At 40.1% G+C, this 19,750-nt stretch overlaps 1 protein-coding gene and 1 non-coding gene across 3 annotated transcripts in view; one reads left to right on the top strand and one right to left on the bottom strand.

Moving 5' to 3' along the window:
- The window catches only part of LOC117236768 (CD151 antigen-like), an 89,937-nt gene that overhangs the window by 54,435 nt on the left and 15,752 nt on the right, over nucleotides 1–19,750 (bottom strand). The window contains exons 2-3 of one of the 2 annotated variants that reach the window (XM_033500009.1): nucleotides 9,149–9,246; nucleotides 8,439–8,503 (exon numbers count right to left, since the gene is read on the bottom strand). In XM_033500009.1, coding sequence (XP_033355900.1) covers nucleotides 8,439–8,482 — 44 coding nt within the window. In that variant the 5' untranslated portion in view covers nucleotides 8,483–8,503; nucleotides 9,149–9,246. The remainder of the gene's footprint in view (nucleotides 1–8,438; nucleotides 8,504–9,148; nucleotides 9,247–19,750) is intronic. The other variant, XM_033500010.1, reaches the window with a different exon arrangement.
- On the top strand, nucleotides 16,711–16,783 carry Trnar-ccu. Its single transcript has one exon. It is a non-coding gene; the product is annotated as a tRNA-Arg (tRNA).

Raw genomic sequence — 19,750 nt, 5'->3', positions numbered from 1 at the left:
GTAACTAAAAAATATTTGATATTCATCAAGAGCGTAATTCATCTTATCCATATTTTAATCCTTTTAAGACTTTTATAAAACAGTGTTTTCACGGTGGAAAGCGAGATATTACAGAGACTTGTAAAAATTGTTTTTCGCAATTCATCGATAAGAGACTCAACGTTAAGTTTTGCCATGAGCTTCTCGTATAAATACAATATGCGCTACACCCGCGATTTAATCCTCTTCGTCAAGGAATTCTTCCTTCTTTGATGTAAGGTAGAGTCAAGATGTCTGCTCGAAAGATCTGGCGAAAGATCGTAACGTCGAAGAAGATAAAGTCTAGCTTGACGCTTATTGACACGACGCGAATACAAGCCTGATTTAACGAGGGAAACTTTAATTGCGAGTTAATGCTTGTACAATTAGCAATCTCGGGAACTGAAAACTTGTTAACCATCGACTTCCTCCGCAGAAAACCCCGACAGGCAAGACGGCGGATTACACGTGGTGTGCCCCAAAAGAATGAAAATCCAATTGGCGACGTAATGGAGGATCGTGCCTTGGGTTCCCTCCCGCCTACTTAGTATCCCTCTGATCCCTACAAACTCTCAACTCCCTCGGGGACTCGCTTTTGGTTACGTCGATGCTCGTTATTTTTCCATTTTAAAATCTACGAGAAATTACTCGCATAGAAGATACAGATTTCATTTGATTATTTATACTTGATGTGATTTTTATTATATAACACGAAATACATAAACTTTTCTATCGCGACCATATAGATAGTATCATGTAGAAGCTTTAACAACAATCCCTAACAATCCTTTGATTTTACCTTTACGAGCGAGGAGGTACATTAAAAATTACAAAACCTTCAAAAATAATTTGGCTTGCTCGGTTAATACGAACAAACGAACGATATTAAATGTATGAAAGCAATGAAACTGTTCTAACTTGTTTCCATGATCCCCAAACTACCAACAAAGCCTCATCTCTCCAAAAAAAAAAAAAAAAAAAAAAAAGAGGAAGGTAGGAGGAGTCAGTTGACGAATTTCCTGGTAACACTGTGTTTCCAATTGTGTTATTCAAATCGCGTAGTGTTTGTACGCTGCCACCTACGTCCATTCGACGAGATCGTATAGAACGAAAGCAGCAGGGATGACATTTCATTCTGTCGTGACACATTGCCGGTACACGGTGAAGCCACCACGGGCTCTAATCAAAACAGTGTCCGCGTGCTTCAGCCCCATCATTCTTGAATTCACCGGTTCCGGCTATTAGGAAGGGAAAATAAATAACCGTGGCCCTGTCCTTTTATTCAAATAGTGATATTTCCATTTGCCTCTCGCTGCTCGTACACAATGGCCAAAGAGAATGAAACACGGCGCGCGTATTCATCGAAAAGGCGTGCCGGCGCAGCCGATGGTAGAGAAACATAAGAGCGATCTTGCGCTGACTTTCGACGTGCGACAAGGGGTGCGAGCCTCCCCTCTGTTAGCCCATTACTCAGCGGACGTGTCCCGCTGCCAGGTACAATTTGTTCGACTCGCGGAAGCGAGAAGAAACGACGAACCTCACGTTGTTCCGTGACAGATGAGCTTCGCTGAGTCGCCGGTGGAAAAGAAAAAAAAATGAACGACTAAACGTCCGACTGTCGTAGGAAAGAAGAGAAAAGAAGGTTGGAATTCTTTTCTTTGAGCCGTCGAACGATGTTCCATCATCGTACGCGTAACAACAATTTTAAGAGACACGACGTTGCGTGGAAATCGTATTTTCATTCGCGGCCCTTTTTCATCGAGCAGGTGGCAGAGCCGAGTGTAATCAGGCGAACGCGAGCAAGTTATTTCCACGGCTCGAGAGAGGTAACGTTAATCGAGCTAGAAGAAGAAAACCTTCGGCTCGACGCCGCGTACTAACACCTTTTCTTGATCGACAACAAGGAAATTACGCTTTAACGCCGTGGCGTAAGAAAACGCGGTCGCAAAAGGGGCGGCTTACGTTCGCTCGGCGCGAGGAAATATTCCAAAGAAAATAACCTTCCAAGTAAGTTGCAAGTACGTCAACTTTCAACATGTAGAGTACTTTCCGGGACTATGGAGAACAATGTTAAAACCTTGAAAATAAGCATTCGAATAAATTCTTCTTGACACGTTGCTAAGAATTGTATACAGTCCACTTAGTCGTAACAACGAAAGAAAATAATCGTTGGAAGAGTATATCGAACGATAATTAAGAGAAACCGCGTGTAATTAAAGTTCCATCGTACAAAACGACATTTGACGTGGGTCAGGCTAGTCTATCTTATGAAAAATAAAAAAGTATCCGGATAATTTTGAGCAAGATAGTGTGTGAGAATTCTAGGAGTAAAATACATTCGTGATTCTCCGCAAAATTACCAACGCTTGTAGTCGTCTCTGGTCGATAGAATGACACTGCCGTGTACCGTGAGGTCGTGAATAGGATCTACAGCTTTCAGTTTGAAAGGGAACAGTTTCGGGTTTGACCCACTCGGAGGAACGAAGGGATAAGGATTCGAATATCTCCTGGCAAGTTGGAATAAACGGTAAGAAAATAATCCCCACGGTTCTAAACGAGATGCCTTCCTGCTTTAGAGTCCTCATCCTCTGCATTCACCGGCGAAGAGGAGGTTCGTCGGTGCACGCGGTTATCCATTCAGTGTGAAACGGTCCTCTATCCCTCAGACTCTTTCGTTCGTCTATCTCGTTTTTTATTTCAATATTATTCGATGCTTCTTAGACGGCGATATCGCCAACTACCTTTAGGTATAATACGAGTACGCTTATAAAAGAAGAATCCTGAACTCGAACAAGGTAGCTTTCGAACGAAACGACATCGTTCAGCTTAATTTTCCCGAACGGAAATTCTCGTTCATTAAAAAGTTGCTTGGTAGAAGAACCAATGGATGAAGAGCGTCGTGTCGCGTTAAACTATCGGATCGAGGCAGAGTTTCACAAGCAATCGCACAACCTGTTCGACGTGTTGATCCACCGAACTCAAAGCTCATCAATGAACGAACAGAGCGTCGGCAAAGCTTTGACACCAACACCGACGACCAACGTAGCGGAATCGAAGTACGCGTAATCCCGATAAACCGTCTACGATCGATTTTCTTCCTAGAAAAACATTTTCTCCTTTATAGAGATAAAATTGTCCCGACGAATGTTTCTGATTAGAAGTCGCTAGAACACGTTAGGCAAACATCGTTGGCAACGTTTCGCCGAAATTCACGGCGCATTCTGTCCGCTTGGCGTTGATTCGAAGAGCAATCAACAGCAGCAGACGCGTGTCGGCTGCGTTTGCGATCACGCTGGGAAATTAATTCGCGACGAGAGCATATCCTGCAATCCTGTGTTCCTGGTTCTCTCAAATAGACCGAAAGAGAGGCTTTGGAGCGAGGATGGAAAGTCGGCAAGATTTAATCGCGTAGCGAAAGTACGTAGAAACGGGAAAATTAATATCGTAGGAGGAGGAAGAGCACGGTGAAAGGGCGTTTAAAGTTTACAGGCGAGCAATGTGACTTTAGACGGCGTAAAACAAAAACGTCGTCTGGCGAGGACAAAGGTGGAAAAGTTCCTTATATTTTCTCGCCGGTATTTCTCGCCGCTAAAATGGATATAACAAAACGAAACGACCGAGATGAAGGAGGAAAAGAAACGTCAAGAAAGATCGGATGGTGTCGGTATTTCGAGGAACACCTCGATATTCTACAGAGATCGTTTCTTTCTCTTTCCAACCTGTTTCGTTCCTTCCTTTCGACATCGTCGACTGTTGGCGGCCAATAAGGAAGCTCGGATGCTTGCTCTCGAGATCCCTTTCCTCTGGGAAACATCCGAAGAAAGCCAGAGAGAAAGAGAGAGAGGGAGGAAGAAAGATCGAATCGTCTCTCTGTTTGCCAAGCGAAAACAGGTGCCGCGAAAGACTCATGCCAGCCGCTTAATTACTTGGGGAATTCCATCGAACGTTTAGGAAACTGGAATCGTGCGAAGAAGTTCCGAGATTGCGAGATAACGTGGCTCCTAGCGCCGCCAACTTGACGACTAATTCTATTTGTTTCGTTACTTTCAATTACGGTGCACGTGTCAAGGAAGGAGAAAGGAGAACTCGTTGTTCCTTTGGAAATTATACAATTTCAGTTTTCACGAAGTTTTCAGTGCACGGTGGTACTTTTCGAAAACTTTTCAGCCTTTCATCCGGAACGACACCTTGGTGGAATTCCTCCTATTGTACCTTAAGAGAAAGAAGCGAAGTTTCCAAGTTCCTATCGCGTAGAAATATCTTCTCGAATACATGCTTAGGGCTAGACACATTGCACGCGACTGATACGCGTCATTTTTGCATTCGTGTCGATTTAATGGCACGTTCGGCCGATACGTTTATTTATACGGAGCGACAAAAATAATCAAAGACGAAGACGTCGCGTCAAATTGACACGATCACGTGCGGGAATAGACGGAGGCGAAGAAAAAGTAATTGAACGTAAAAGTATCGAACGAAGTATGACACGTTAGATTGACGCGGTAAAATTCAGAATTAATCGAAGGCGAATACGAGGCAAAGTGACGCGATAACGTCCAAAAATAACTTTCATCTTCGTTTATGATTCAAGAATGCGATGTCAAATCGACGCGATAAGCTACGAAAATAATTTTCACTTTCGTTACTCGAACGTGAAGCTACGATGCCGACCAGACGCGTCAAGATGCAAAAATAATTCAAGACGAAGACACGACGTCGGATCGGCGTTATCGCGAGAATGACGAGTGGCACTCGCGTTCAACGGACCTCGGACAATTCATGGCAAAAAATACTGATTCGAATTCCGTTATTTCCAATACGATTCTAGCGATATAGTGACACGAGATCGTTCTTCGGGCTTCGATGTAAACCTCCACAAGCGCGATTGTTGGAATTCGTGCTTTAGTTCGCGCCAAACACATTCTAACACTCTCGCACACCTTCTCTGTGGCTTGACGCACGGTACAACGAGGTTCGACGCGGTTTCACAAAGAGACAACCCGGCGTGCGGCATTGTACGGGCTCGCGAACAGCTCTCCTGCCGGGTCTTCCACGCGACCACGCGAGTTATTGAATTCGCGTTTCAACGCCGGCTTATTACCGAGCGGCTTGTGATAGCACGGCATTCACCGCACACCGGGGCGTCGCCGCTGGAAACATCGCGTTCGAAACGTCTGACGCGCGATTTCGCCGCCACAAGAGAAACTCTCGAGACCTCGCAAAACTGAAAAAGTTAAATCCGCGAACAAGTGTATCGAAATCGTGGAACGGAACCGCTGATTGGAAGCTTTAAAGCGGAACGATTTCTTGCAGGGAAGCAACGCTGAGGGATTCGCTACTTCGAAGCTGGCAGTCGATTCAATTCGGTTTATCACGCCGCAATCTCCCGTTGTTTCTAGCTCCAGCAGAATTGTCGTTGCGACGCTTTTTATTTTCTCCACTTTCAGACTTTCACGGTACGGTTCTGTGCTTTATGTCGGGTTCAGACTATTCGAAATTTCTTAGTGTAGACCGTGTCCAGAATTATATCTCGATGGTGAAATTTTGAAAAAAATTGCAACTAGATGCTTCGAACGAATTAAGCGACATACTTAAACTGTGACGTGTTCGATATCGTGAAGCTATACACTCGTACTTGTTCAGAACTACTAGTACTATTAGTATGCTCATCGATCTGATATAAAGTGCGACAACCGATTCACATCGTTAAAGACACGAGTAATATTCGTTTGAGATAACAATACATAATGCGTTAGGAAGAAAATTTTTATTATAAAAGGCATTGGCGACAGCTAGGAATTAACGATAGAAATGTTGTAAATTGAAATGTAGAGAAAAATGACAATCACAAGAATTATTTTCCAAAATTTGATATTTACGATTCGTGTAATAAACGAATAAAGTTGTGAAAATCGTTCTTTGCTTTCTTGAGGTTTTAATCGGAGTTGGCCAGTTTGGCTTTCGGAACACTCGTATACATTGATCGCGTTCGTGTCACGAATCATTGGTCAAAGATCAAGCCTTATTTAGTTAGTCAGCTGATATCTTTACAACACCAGACGACGTCTCAATGGGCCACTTGACCTTCTGATCCAGCTAACTGCAATACTGGCGAACCATCGAAACACGCAGTTTACACTCGAAAGTTTCGAATAGCCTTTTATTTTCTTAACTTTTTGGCGCTGAAACGAAGTTAGTATCGTTTTTAGATAACTTTTCGGTGCTTTCGATCTGTCTTTCTTTTTCACTGTACTTTTTCTCTTTGTCTCTGACTGAACGTACGGAATAAATCCAACGAGTGGCATGTGTTCTGCTTACATCGAGGTTCCGTGTAAATTCACGTGGGTGCAAAATGATGTACTGAATCGTAAAACACTTGCATTGGGTAGGGGAAACTGCGTCGTTGGCACCCCTCCGTTAAAGACAGTCTGGAATTTCGAGGGAGGAATTTCACGGTGGAACGCCTTTGCACGTCGAAAGAACGCGAACGCGGCCGAAAAACGAACTGGTGGAATTGAAGTTCGAATTACCGAGGCAGGATACGCGTAGTTTCGCGCTACCGCGAATAAATGGAATTTTAAAAGAGCCTGGAAAAAAAATCACCGACTCGAAATTGGCGGAGAACTCTCTGCTCATGAATGAAACCAGCTACTGAAACCTCTTCCGCCTCGGTCTCGCGTTAATTTCATCAATTTTGTGGCCAAACGCGAAATAGTTCTCGAATAGACAATTATCGAGGAGAATCGATCCAGCTGTTTGCTTAACGTATTTTACTTCCATTGCTTTCAGTATGGAATTAAGTGGGAGAATAATTCTTTTCCAAAACGATACAATTCCGTGTAAACAAAATAAATTACGACGAGAAATCGGGTACCGTTCGTTCTCTGGCGAATCTCTGCGTTGGGAATTCACTTTGTTTATTTTACAAGCGTACTTTACATGGAAACAAGCAACATTTTTTCTCTGACGTTAAACAATAAACCCGTTCAACGTTGCGAGAGGGAATTTCCCGTCTTTCAAAAGTGTTTAAACGAACCAAGAGGCAAGAGCTCGCGAACTAATCGAGACACAGAGCTCCGAAAGTTCCGTCTGTTACATCGTTTTATTCATTGCAGGACTTCGGAAAGCAGACAAATGAGCGAAGAATTTTTCTCCAGGAATGCTGGATTACCGTGGATCTTCTTTCATAATTACATTCACAAATGCCAGAGAACTCCGCTTTCTGATAGTTCTACGATTCTTTTTTGTCAGTTTCTCTGCTCTTCTCGTATGTGAATTCACTCGATGAATCTTTTAGCAGGCCGAGTATAGTCGCTCTCGAGGCAACGAGTTTTAATTATTTACGTGTGATCGTGTGTCCTGTAACTAACGTGCGCAAAAAAAAAAAAATCCCTCCATGGGAGACGTTATTTGTCAAAAAAAATTATTCCAGCGAATTTCCACATTCCATTAACGACTAACTTCGTTATACGTTCGGAAAAAGCTGACCGTTTCATAGCGATGATGCGTAGTTCATTTAAATATCCGAACACGAAGGAGAGACGTTATTTTTCAGACTGGCTCCTATTTCAAGAATTGCAAAAACGAGGAACGAGCTCGACCGGCTGCGACGAAACTCCCGCCCGCTTCCGATATTACCGTGAACGCGGATCATCGATTGCGCTTCCGAAACGATTTCAGATAGAATTTCGCAGATGCGTGTGCACCAACACGAAAAACCGAAGGCAATATTGCCTCGTTCGTTCTCCTGGTACATCACTACTGGTTCAACAGCCGAGAGGATAAATATTATAACAGGCTAAAAATCGATGCTCTGTCGATCAATTTGCAGCGGGCTGTCGGATTTAATCGTTTAGTAAGGAATAATTCTATTTCCGGCGATAAAAGCGAGATGGTATCGGAGAATAAAAGTACGTAATACGCGGTAGTGAAATACGGATTGTAAAACACTCGAAGTCAAAGTAACTTTAACAATGGAATTAAAAATATACGTGTAAAATATAAGCGAAACGAACGTCGTGATGAAAATGATGTGTGCGCGCGTACGAAAATATATATTTGAATATGAAACGTAGAAAACTTGTATGGGCATATTACGTGCGTGGAAGACTTTGTTGAAATTTAATTGGCACTGCAAAGAAATACCAATTAGCATGATTGCAATGACCTGGCTCTTGTATCTTTGTTTTTACACGTCTCAACGAAAGTTTTAGAAAGACACAGAAGGCAATGAAATATCGTGCTGGGACAAACCTTATTACTTCATCCTTTTGAGATCAAATATAGTACAATAGGTCTCAAAGTAAGCCTCAAAAAGATTGCTAAATTTTTGCAGTTTTTCTTGTATCAATAAGATCCTTCATGCTATAAGATTCCGTGAAAAATAGAACTGTATATTCTATTTGAAAAATTATGCTTACCCTAGCTTTTGAAATATGTTTGAATTATATCCCATATAGTCCATATTGTTATATTAGTGTGGTCACTGTTGAAAGAAAAACGAAAGGATTAAAACAAAACATTCCAACGAAAAACATATCTTACTTCAAAGATAGAATTATAGCCGTAATTATTTTATTTTAGATCGAATGTATTAACGACTGACGCGCGTTACAATAATCGGGACCTTTTTTCAGATAGAATGATATAACGCGTGTAAAGTGTTCCCAGATTACAAATATAGTCTTAGTTGATCAACTTGTTCTTCGAATGGACCGTGAAGCGCATTAAAATTTCCAATGACGGTCGATACCGAAGTCGCGGTAGCAATTAACGGCCCCAGTAATCGTGCGGTTTGCAGGGGAAAAATTAATTGGGCCATTTTTCATGCGGCATACAGTGTAGAGGACGCGCACGAAGCAGGAAGTACACCACGCGTGGTTTGTTACCACGAGAGGTATCGAGCAATCAAGTTAATGAGGAAAGAGGAACGGAGTCGATGGGAGGAGAGCGAAAAAGAGACACAATGAGGAGGGCCTTTCACCTAATGGTTTGAGAAACGTGCTCGTTGGCCCGCGCCACGCCATTTATGGCAACACGGCCGAGCTCCGCGACGATTTTCATCCGACGACCCTCCGAATTGCGTTTCCTCCTTTTGTCCCCGATCGAGTAACGACCGTGTTACACTTACCCTGCGTCATCGATGTGCAGCTTCAGGCCAATCTTCGATACGCATGTCCACTTTAGAATTTTCGAAAATTTCCTCTCGTTACGACTCGGTTACGTATCCTGAAACGCACATAGACAATTGGCAAGTTAGAGTCGTTTATAACATGAATTATTATATCATTTATAGCGAATTAAAATGGAAATAACAAAAAAACGCAACCAGTGTGTTTGTATAGGAAATTGGAAAGAGATCATCCAGGGTTGAAGGGTTGACACGTTCACGACGTATGATATACTTTTATGTTAAGTTGAAAGCTGCATCATGCTACAAATAGCGCAACTCCGTGTCGCCTACCAAAATTGTTTCGGTAAACTATGATAGATTATTTAGAAACTATGAGCGGTAATCAGAATATTAATTGCAGCTTGAAATTACAATTAGAGTAGACGGTTCAAGGAACAATATACTAAACTGAAATTAATCTCTGTTATACAATTGTATTATAGTTGTTGCTTAAAATTATGCCAACAGATATGTACATATAGGTACATATAAATACACATAAATATAAATATGTAAAACACATGCAACGACAATATTTAATATATATCGTTACCTTTTAATATTTTATAATGCATTAGTTGCCCGCTCACAACTTTGCCCCTACAGCATATTGATTGATTATTATATATTTATTACCCTCTTTTTGGAACATCCTTTAGGAGTGGAATGTAAAAAAAAACACTCACACACGTGTTTGTTTATTTTTGATGGGAAGTTCATATGCCGAATTTCAAGTTTACAGACATGGTTATCCTCTGAGAAAAAAAACTTATCCCTTTTTCGCTCCCATAAGGGTTGCATTTTTTGCTCAAATACGTGTTTGTTTATTTTTAACGAGGGGTTCATATGCCAAATTTTACGCCTCTGACTTTAGTGTAACTAAACCCGTAAAAAAATTTGTATCATCCTGTTATCTCTTTAGGCTCCGTATTTACAAATATCTTTTTTCATCCCATGCATACATCATAGAAAAAAGTATAATACATCTCCAAATTTCACGTTTCTGAGTACAATGATTTAGTCTGGGCTTTGATAAGTAGTCTGTCAGACTTTACGTATTGGTATATAGATAATACGTAAATAAATGTATTCAAATTTGTACCTAGAATAATATATAGTCTACTCATTATCCGCGATTACAGAAACGTTTTTATTTTGTTCAATAATTTCGTTTTATCTGTTTTATAAAAAACGATCGACATCTCGAAGCAGAAGAAGGAGCAGAGGCTCGAATTGTTCTTTTTCGATTCCACAGCTTCCTTCGTCCACCTCATATTTTCTATCCTGTCCACTATTTTTCGCCGTGCACACAGAGAGGTTCGTCCGGCAATTACGTGCGGTTCGGTCCATTCGACAAATGTACTTGAGACATGCAGTCACTTTCCAACGAAACACGAACGCAATTCTTCCCCGCAATCGAACGATTCAATGTAATAGAATCTTTCTTTTTCGTCGAATTTTCGTGAAATATCTGCTAGTTCAGTGAACGAGATATCTGATATATTGTACGAAATATTCCTCAATGAAATCTCAACTTGCGATAAAACTTACTGCTACGAGTATTATGAATTTCCTAATACCTACGGATATTGAATTCTTTCTTATGAAACTAATGCTACTTTCTCTTATATTTTTATACTAGTCTTCTATAGATACAGTAAATGCGTTAACTCAGCAATTAGCAAATGATACGAAGCCGAGAATTTACGTTCAATGTACTCGTGTATAGCACGTTCTTCTTTCTTTCCAGATTATTAAACTTAACGTGGGTGTCTGATATCAAATACTCCTACGAATTATTGTTCACGCCCCTAAATCTTCTTACGACAAACGAACATATTTCTCAAGTAGATAATCTTCGTGTAAGAGATGATACAAGAGATGATCTCTATATAATACCTTTAGTATTATCCATTTAGGTAACCATGTTCAACGCTACAATCGTCAGAGTAATAAAAAAAAATCAATTCGTAATTTTTCATTAAAATTTTATAAATCTGTAACATTACGTGGTTAAGAAGATTGAAAAATATAAGAATTCATAGAATACACGTAGTATGCAAAAACATATAAAATACTCAAAGTCCTTGTTTTTCTTCATCTGTAACTAAAGTCTATTTCATCGATTTCTTTAATTACATAGTCTAATTCCATTAATCTCATAAAAATATATATAAAGATCCACAATCATAGATCTCCTTAAAATTAAAATAAATTTTTCATAAAACGTCTTAGATTATCTTTTCTACAATATGTAACAGCCCTATGGTCTTACACATTTTCTCATACCTTTGATACAGATTTTACGCTTATGGCGTTGATCATTCCCCTGTTAAGGGCCAACCGAACGATACGATTATATTCACCTCGTTGTAAAGAAGAATCGCGATTCACGATGGTTCATGGAGCGAGGAAGGAATTTGCCTTGGAATTAACGCGCGCCATCCTTTCGAGTCGGTAATACGCCTGATGAGCCACCCTTAAGCGCGAATCGTCAGCCGATTTCGTGACCAAGAGCGACGCGACACGGGCTACAAATGACGCCTGGAATAGCGTAAACACCGTAAGCTGGGTGCGGCGTGTAAACGCGATCAGATTTACGACCGCGGTATTTACCGCGATAAGCCACGACCCACTAATGCGAACCGTCTGTAGCAACGCGAGGATTGAGCGTTGAACACGCTACTCTCGTGGACAGAAACTTTTCTATGGGGGAAGAGAAATGCTCTTTGGATGGCGCAGACGTCTCTGATGGAGACCTATAAACCGGCTGAGAGAACTTGAACCGTTCAATTTCTGCGATAGTCGTCGAAAGTGCAACAGAGGAAAAATCTGTATTTCTTTCGCGACATAAAAACTCTCCGAGGAAAGAGTTGTAAAATACAGTGCAGCTTGAGGATAACGATGAGAAATAATAGTTCTAAAGCAATATCGAGAAATAATTACTCGATCGGCGATGTTTCTCAGCAGAGATTCATAGAATTTAATTTGTACGGAGATCAGTCAAGTAAATTACCTCTTCCCTTTAATTTCTATCGTATTAATTTCTATCTTAGTTATTACGGTATTTATCGGAATTTATTCGAAAGACATAGACAAGAAATGAAATACTCTGGAGCTTGCAAAAACTATTCAATGGAACTGGTTACTTAAAAAGACGAGCATTTAAAAAAAAAAGAAAAAACGAGGAAAAGACTCGAATTCTAGCTGAATCTTTCTTAATTTCCCCTATAGCCTAATACGTTGGAAAATAGCAAATGAATGTACATAAGTTTACGTTAGCAATAAAGAATATTTTTGTTAATCGTTCATAGGTTCTTAAGCGAGAGGAAGTAATTCAGCGTTGATAACTAATGTACGTAAATATAAAATATTCAAACGACCGAAACGAATTATCGTTTATCTATATAGCGAGTAAACAGATGCATATTCATACCGCGAGTGCAGGAACTCAAAGCCTCGTCCGTTTCTGTATTATCCGCGACGCAGAAGAAACGAGAAACAGAAGGCGAATCTCACGGGTCGCATCTCCTCACACAGCACGTACGCAGACTCGTTTCACGATATTATGCACATCCAGGGATTCCTGTCCGTGTCGAAAATCGCCACGAAACACTGATAAAATTCGATTCCATCGGGAACGAATAAAACTTGACTCCCGAAACTTTTCAACTAATAAAAGAAAGAACAGCGTCTAGACGGTGCAAACAGTCTCCGACTGGTCCACAGGGATTCCAAGAAATATTGTATTTAAAACATAGATAAAGAGATGATTAAAGTATACATCGTCGATCAATTCTTCGATTATTTCACATTTTTACAAGGAAATACTTCTTTCTGTCAAAACACCAAGTGTCATAAAAATCGAACAATTAATAAAAATGGACTCACCATATTTCAAATGTATACTAAAAATAAATAGAAAATAAGAACAACGAAGAACGTTCAATTTTCACGTATTGGATATCATTAAACATCCTAATACCCATAAGTAATAGCCAGCAGTACTTGCTATTGGCCGAAAGCTCGAATCAAAAAAGGCGATTCGCCAAACAAAGATGCGAGCAGAGAACACGAAAACAGGTAAATAAGATGAAAGGGTAGCTGAAGTTTTTTTCTCCCTCTTGCGACCTTCTAAAGCACATCGATCCACCTCTTATTCGTCAGTCGTCAACAATATCCGAGTTTTCGATCAAAGGATCCTGGATGCTCGAATGCCGCTTGGCCGAATAAAAGAACGCTCGCTGCTGAACTATTTGCCGATGATCGTCCAAACTCCTTTTTGCGTCGCTTCGATACCTCCTTTATTGTTTTATGACCCTTTCAGTGGATCGCTTCCTTCTTAAACGGTTGAACCTTATCCTACGTTATTTTCCTGTCTGAAGCTCCGTATGGTTAAATTACGTTATTTGAGTCAGCTAAACTTCAATATCTTACAATTTAACCTTAAACAGTCAAATCATTTTCTTGTTTTTAACATTTTCTTTTGCTCGACCTAAAATGCACGATGATTTCTCATTCCCTCGTTATTATATTAGAGACTAATGCCGTCTCAGAGTATACGACCAGTTTCATCGTTCTGTGTAACGTTCAAGACTGAATTTTATAACGTTGAAGCACAAGTGAGTCGAATAACTCTATCTTGTTATTATTATATCTTACTATTGGGTCGGCAACTAAGCGATTGCAGATTTTATCATTAGGTGGTATTGGCAAAATCCGCAATCACTTAGTTGCCAAGCCAATAGTTTCTCCTACTTCAGGTACTCTATATCAAATTTCACGACGAGGTTCGATATCGATTCGTACGAATCTTCGAACGATCAGCTCGTCTCGCGTCGCTAAATCGTCCTCCATGAGCGAGTCAGCTGCATAATTCGTTCGTCTCGTAGCGCGGAGATCGAAATCGTTCTTTTTACCGCGACGATCTCTCGCGTTTGTTGAAAACCGCGCGAAAGAAATTAGCCGAATTCCGAAACAAAGGGAACCTTTATCTCGCGAATTTTTAGCTTCGTATATTCTTGCCGCTGTTTCGGGTTTTGCATCGCGAGCAAATTTGCATGGAAATGTTAGGCTTTTAATTCCAACTCCGAATCGCTGTATAAAGCGATCTCTCCGTTCTATTGATTTTCGGTAGCTGATTTTACTGGCAGTTGCCGCGGGTAATCAAATATTTAGGGTTTTAGTCGAAAGATAGATTCATCACGTTGGATCATACACACCTTTCTTTGCGAAAATAATATTTGGTTGACAAAATGTGGAATTTAATACTACAATTATTAATTTTCAACCGTTTATTGTATAATGCGTTAAACGCGAATACCGTAGATGGGGCGTTGAATGAATATGTACTTTGAAATAAACATTAATTAGCCGCTCTCTGTTGAATATGTATATGTAAAATTTCGTCGCGAACGGTATTTCGCGCTAAATTCTCGGCAATATTAATTAATTAAATACGATGTACGTCGACCGGACCAATTATTCAAATAACGTTTTATCGAGTCTTTTTTTGCCAAGGGAAACGTGTTTCGCGAAACACGTTCGGTCTCATTGGAGGATGTATCTCCCGGCAAGACTTCGTAGTAGTTTTCCTCTTTTTCAGAAACTCGCTAATAAAATAGAGCGCTGTAAGAGAGAATGTGTAACTATACGCCAAGCGAATGGACGAAACACGGTTAACGGTGTCGCGTCCTCGCAGTTACGGGCAAAGAAAAGGAAATTAAACTCCTTTACAACTCAATCTCCATATATTTTGGAGGGAGAAACGCGATCCACTGACTCCATTCGCTTAAACGCGACCATCTTTTCGTATCTGTTTTTTTCCATTTTCAGAGCCAATCGATATTTCGAAAAGCTACAGCTACAGATAGTTTTCAATTGTTTCGAGTGGTTCAACTAATGATGAAAACGAAAACGCGGGTGGAAAAAAAGAAAAAATAGGTGGAGATCGACCCTTTCAGCATTCATCAATCAAATTGAAACGCGTTTCGTGTAACCCTGCCCGTGACAACTATCGATATTTCGATGGAAAAGTTTCCTTCGAACGACGACGTTCTATTGTAGGTACGGATAATCGCTCATCGCTTTAAACCGCGCCACGAGCAGATACCGCGTCTTATCGACGTTCGTAGTTCGCACAGAAAACAGCAAACGTATAAACGATCCAACATTCCCTCGAAAAAGCCTTGCCATCGGCGGAAAATACCATTTCGAATCAAGATCTTACAACGCCCTCGTATGTACAATCGCTCGACTCGGGAACTTTGAAAGCTCTTCGTCTCGATTCAAACTCCTCAAAGAAAGCGTACTTTTTCAAAATTTTCAGACAACGCTCGCACACGAATCTCCGTGACCCGGTACCGAAAGAAACTTTCGTGGAACGTTTCCAATTTTTCTACTACGTTGCTTCCTCCTGATGATACGTACGTATCGCCGCGTTTCCACGGCTTTTAACCAATGGCTTTCCGACTGCCTGCCTCGACAACGAGAAGACTACGTAATATTGACCGACTTCGTCGTTCCGAGTATTTCCAGCGCCGATACCCTCAGTCCGCCGAATGTGTGCAGGTTTCAACGTAATAGAATTTTTCCTCTACGACATACAATTTTTAGAAGCAGCAGAATCGATCGATATTTCTCGACACGACGTGCGCTAAATCAATTTTGAAAACTGATGCTACGTAGCCAGCGTCATCAAACAATATAGTGGACACTCGAGCGTAATTTTGCCGGCCAACGGCGGCAGCCAAGTAACTACGTTACAAGGGATTTCTAGGTGTCCCTAGCCTCGGTTTCAGGGAAATTTCAACGCGAGCAGTCTCCAGAGTGCAATTCACTTACATAGCTAATACCTGGTGCCGTCAGCCGAACATCAGCTGCGAGGGCAGATTCTATTAAGGAACGCTAGACCATCTTATCAGTTACAACTCCCGTAGGATTTTAGTTTCAAAAGTCTTGGTTAACTCCGCATTCAGGCACACAACGACGCGATTGTAGAACCTACCCGATGAAGATACCCGCTGCTTCGATTCATTAACAAACCGCCGAGCCCCTTTCAATTTTACGCTCGTAACATTTTGCACCGTTTGAGAATGATATTTCGAACTGGCGATTAATCATACACTACTATACCTCGAATTTTTATCTTTGAAACGTATTCTCGTTTTAACAAATAAAAGGATGTTTCGATAAAGTCCGCTGGAAAAAATTAAAACGAAAAATAATGCATTTCCCCCTTTTCTTTTTTATTTAAAAAATTTATTAAAAGACAAAAAGATACGATTGAGTATCCGTGGAGTGAGGTAGCCTTTTTTTATTTTAAATCGTTCTTTGATAGCATGCAGAAAAATAAATGAGAAAGCTATTGCAATGAACCGACTAAAAGCTTAAGAGACAAACCTCGGATATTAGAAGAAATTCGCTAACAATAAAGTGGCATAATACAGTGGAAAGCATAATTGAATTATAATTTGTATAAATTATTTCTTATCGCTGTTAACATCTACCCTCATACACCAGCCCCTGTGGCCTAATGGATAAGGCATCGGTCTCCTAAACCGGGGATTGTGGGTTCGAGTCCCACCAGGGGTATAATCACAATTTCAAAATTAGCATTTTTATTAACCTTTACATTCCCTAAAATAATTTTTTCCAATTATGTACCTTTGGGTAATTTCAATTTTAAAAGAAAACACGTTCTTTAATTTTCAACTCGGTTTACGCGCGTTAAATCTAAAATGCAATTAAGACAATCCTTAAAGCTAAAAAACTTATCGCTACGAATATTCTGCGATAGATGCTTAGTATCACAGACGAATAACAAATATTTACAACGTCAAGAAAGATACTTAGGTTACTTTTATTACGTTCACTTTATGGATTCGTTGATATAAATGATAATAAAATAAAAAAAAAAAGAAAATAATTTACATAAATCGTGGCTAATGCTTCAGTTATTCGCTTCATTGCACGTTATCATTTCAATACAGGCACGTCCTATGATATTATCTCGCTTCTCTTGTGTAACATCTAGCTAACTTTGCGATTTCATAATAACAGCTCATCAACATATTCCGTATACCATACGCCATTGTAATATCAATTTCTAATAATTCCATTCCCCATACGTATGAGCAAAGCTGAATATATAAATAAATAAACAAATTACACATGCAAACAACCGTATCGGATATACTTCCGTAATTTCAATAATACCTCTTACTGTATTGTCAACGCGTATTATAAACAAATCAACGTGTTACTTTAACATCGATACAATATACAGCGAATGTAATGCTACACAAAAACGGTGACAGGATTTCCCTACTTTTCAATCCGCTGTGCACGTGGACATTTTCTCCTTTGCGGATTTTTGTCGACGAGCGGAATCAGTGTGGGGCCAATTATCGCAGATTGTATGACGGGTTCGCGAGCGAGATGGTTAACGGCGCTTCAATTGGTCTAATCGCAGTCACTTTGCCGGGCAAGTCCCCGCCGGGCACCGACGTTCACGACCCGTTTATTAAATAAGAGCAAAGGCCACGAACCATTTGCAAAGTGGGACGAATGGATTAGATTTCCTGTTGCAATTCTACGCTTGCATACGTCCGCCTTCAACAACGACTAATGAATGCACCGATGAAAATCGCTCCATTTGGGCGTGAGATCGCGTTACGTTCCTCCGCGGAGAAAAATATCGTTAACGATGATAATGATAACAATGACCATTTGAGAATATCAGAATCAATAAGCTACGGCCGATTCTTTCCGAGCAATTTTATATGGGAAACTATTGTTCGAATATTGCGCGTGGTATTATTATACGTTAATTAATTCGCGTCGAAAGTTTCTAGTTTATAAATTTCTAATTATATTTAGTAGAAACATATCCTTGTTTCTATCGAATTTATGACTGGCTGCTACACGCTTGTGATGTGTTAATGTGAGAATAGGTTTGGATATCTCTCGTTTGAAATGAAAATTATGGTTTAATATGATTGAAAACGAAAATGCTCGATGCAAATAAATTCCGAAATATTACGAATTATATGGAACAAAGTGTTTCCTTTTGTTTGATTATTTCGGATAATAATGGACAATGAAAGATAACGAATAATAAGCTTTTGTGTAAGAAATGGCGGGAAATATTCGCCCGGAAGGTAACTTGATAACGAAATGCTGTATCAGATCAGCAAGTAAAGTAAAAGTTCATAAATGTTATCCGCAGTATGGAGTAATTATTCAAACGAAAAGATTTCTTCAACAAAAGCCAACTGAACATTAGATCAAACCCCACACGACGTGTGTCGTTCGCGACGTCACTTACAAATTGACGTGTGTCGATTTTCTGTTTTTGCTATTACTAAAACCATCTAATAAAGCAAGTGCATACTCTCAACAAAATTAATACCGACCGAAGTAATGTGTTATTCGTTATATGTGTTATTACAATAACCTAGATATAGTACATCAAAGTACACATTACAGGACCATTTTCACGAATGAACACACACACACGACAATCAATTTTCCCTCTATCAACAGAGCGACGAACCCTAAGCAAACTATGGCCGATGAAACGCGAGACGAGTTCCCTCGTGAGAGACTCGACAAATTTTTCAGCAGAAAGATCTTGTATCTTTGCGAGGACAACGAAGTCCTCCGGAGAACCTAGGGCCAATTGGAAGCCGTTTTCTACTCGTCCTGGAAGTCACGAGAACGAACGGTGACTAATAATACATCGTGAGTCACGACATGAACCGTGACATAACCTCGAATATCCTAGTCCTCTCGGCTTCTCTTTTCTCTTACTCTGTCTCTCTCTCTCTCTCTCTATATATATATATATATATATTTTTTTTTTCTATCCTGCGTTGATAGCGGAACCCTTTGCCTTTCCCTTTCTTATGCTCACCTACGCGAATCCTCGCCGACTGGCGGAACAGCTTGTAAAATATTAGAACCCGGTGAGCAGCCTCAACAACAAATAATCAGTCGCTGTTTCTCCTATATCGCCGTGTAGGCGGAAGCACTATTATCTTCCTTTCGAATCGAAAGGACCGATGAATCGAACGTCGATCGTTTCGTAGACTCAGCTATACAAACGACCTAAGGCATCGTTGTTGCTGTCTCATTTTTCTCGTTGATCGTTAGCTGAAGGGAAATCGTAAACTTTAGAAACGAAGATATGTACATAGAGTAACAACGTCCATAAGTCACGAAACACTTATTAGTACATTTAGAATAAGCATACACAGTGGCTGACGGAAGTATTTAGAAACCTTTTCCGAGTATAAGTCACACAGAATTGATCAGAGAAGTCATATCATAATGAACTTCAGAATTGAAAACTAAACAGAACCGGTAACATTCGAAAGCGTTATTTCTGAAAATTTATCTACGATTTTACTACTATTCGTTTTGCTATGAAATTTCTCGTTGTTATACAAGAACATTCATTAACTTGTAATTTATGTAACGAATAAGTTTCATTAACGATATTAGCTCAATTGTGTAAGAGAGGCTAGTATTATAGCGAACCTCGATTATCAGGTATAT

The sequence above is a fragment of the Bombus vosnesenskii genome, unplaced genomic scaffold, assembly GCF_011952255.1.
Source record: "Bombus vosnesenskii isolate JDL3184/JDL3185 unplaced genomic scaffold, Bvos_JDL3184-5_v1.1 scf7180000013352, whole genome shotgun sequence".
Taxonomy (NCBI): Eukaryota; Metazoa; Arthropoda; class Insecta; order Hymenoptera; family Apidae; genus Bombus; species Bombus vosnesenskii.
Note: the sequence above shows the minus strand (reverse complement) of the source record. Positions and strands in the feature narration are given on the sequence as shown.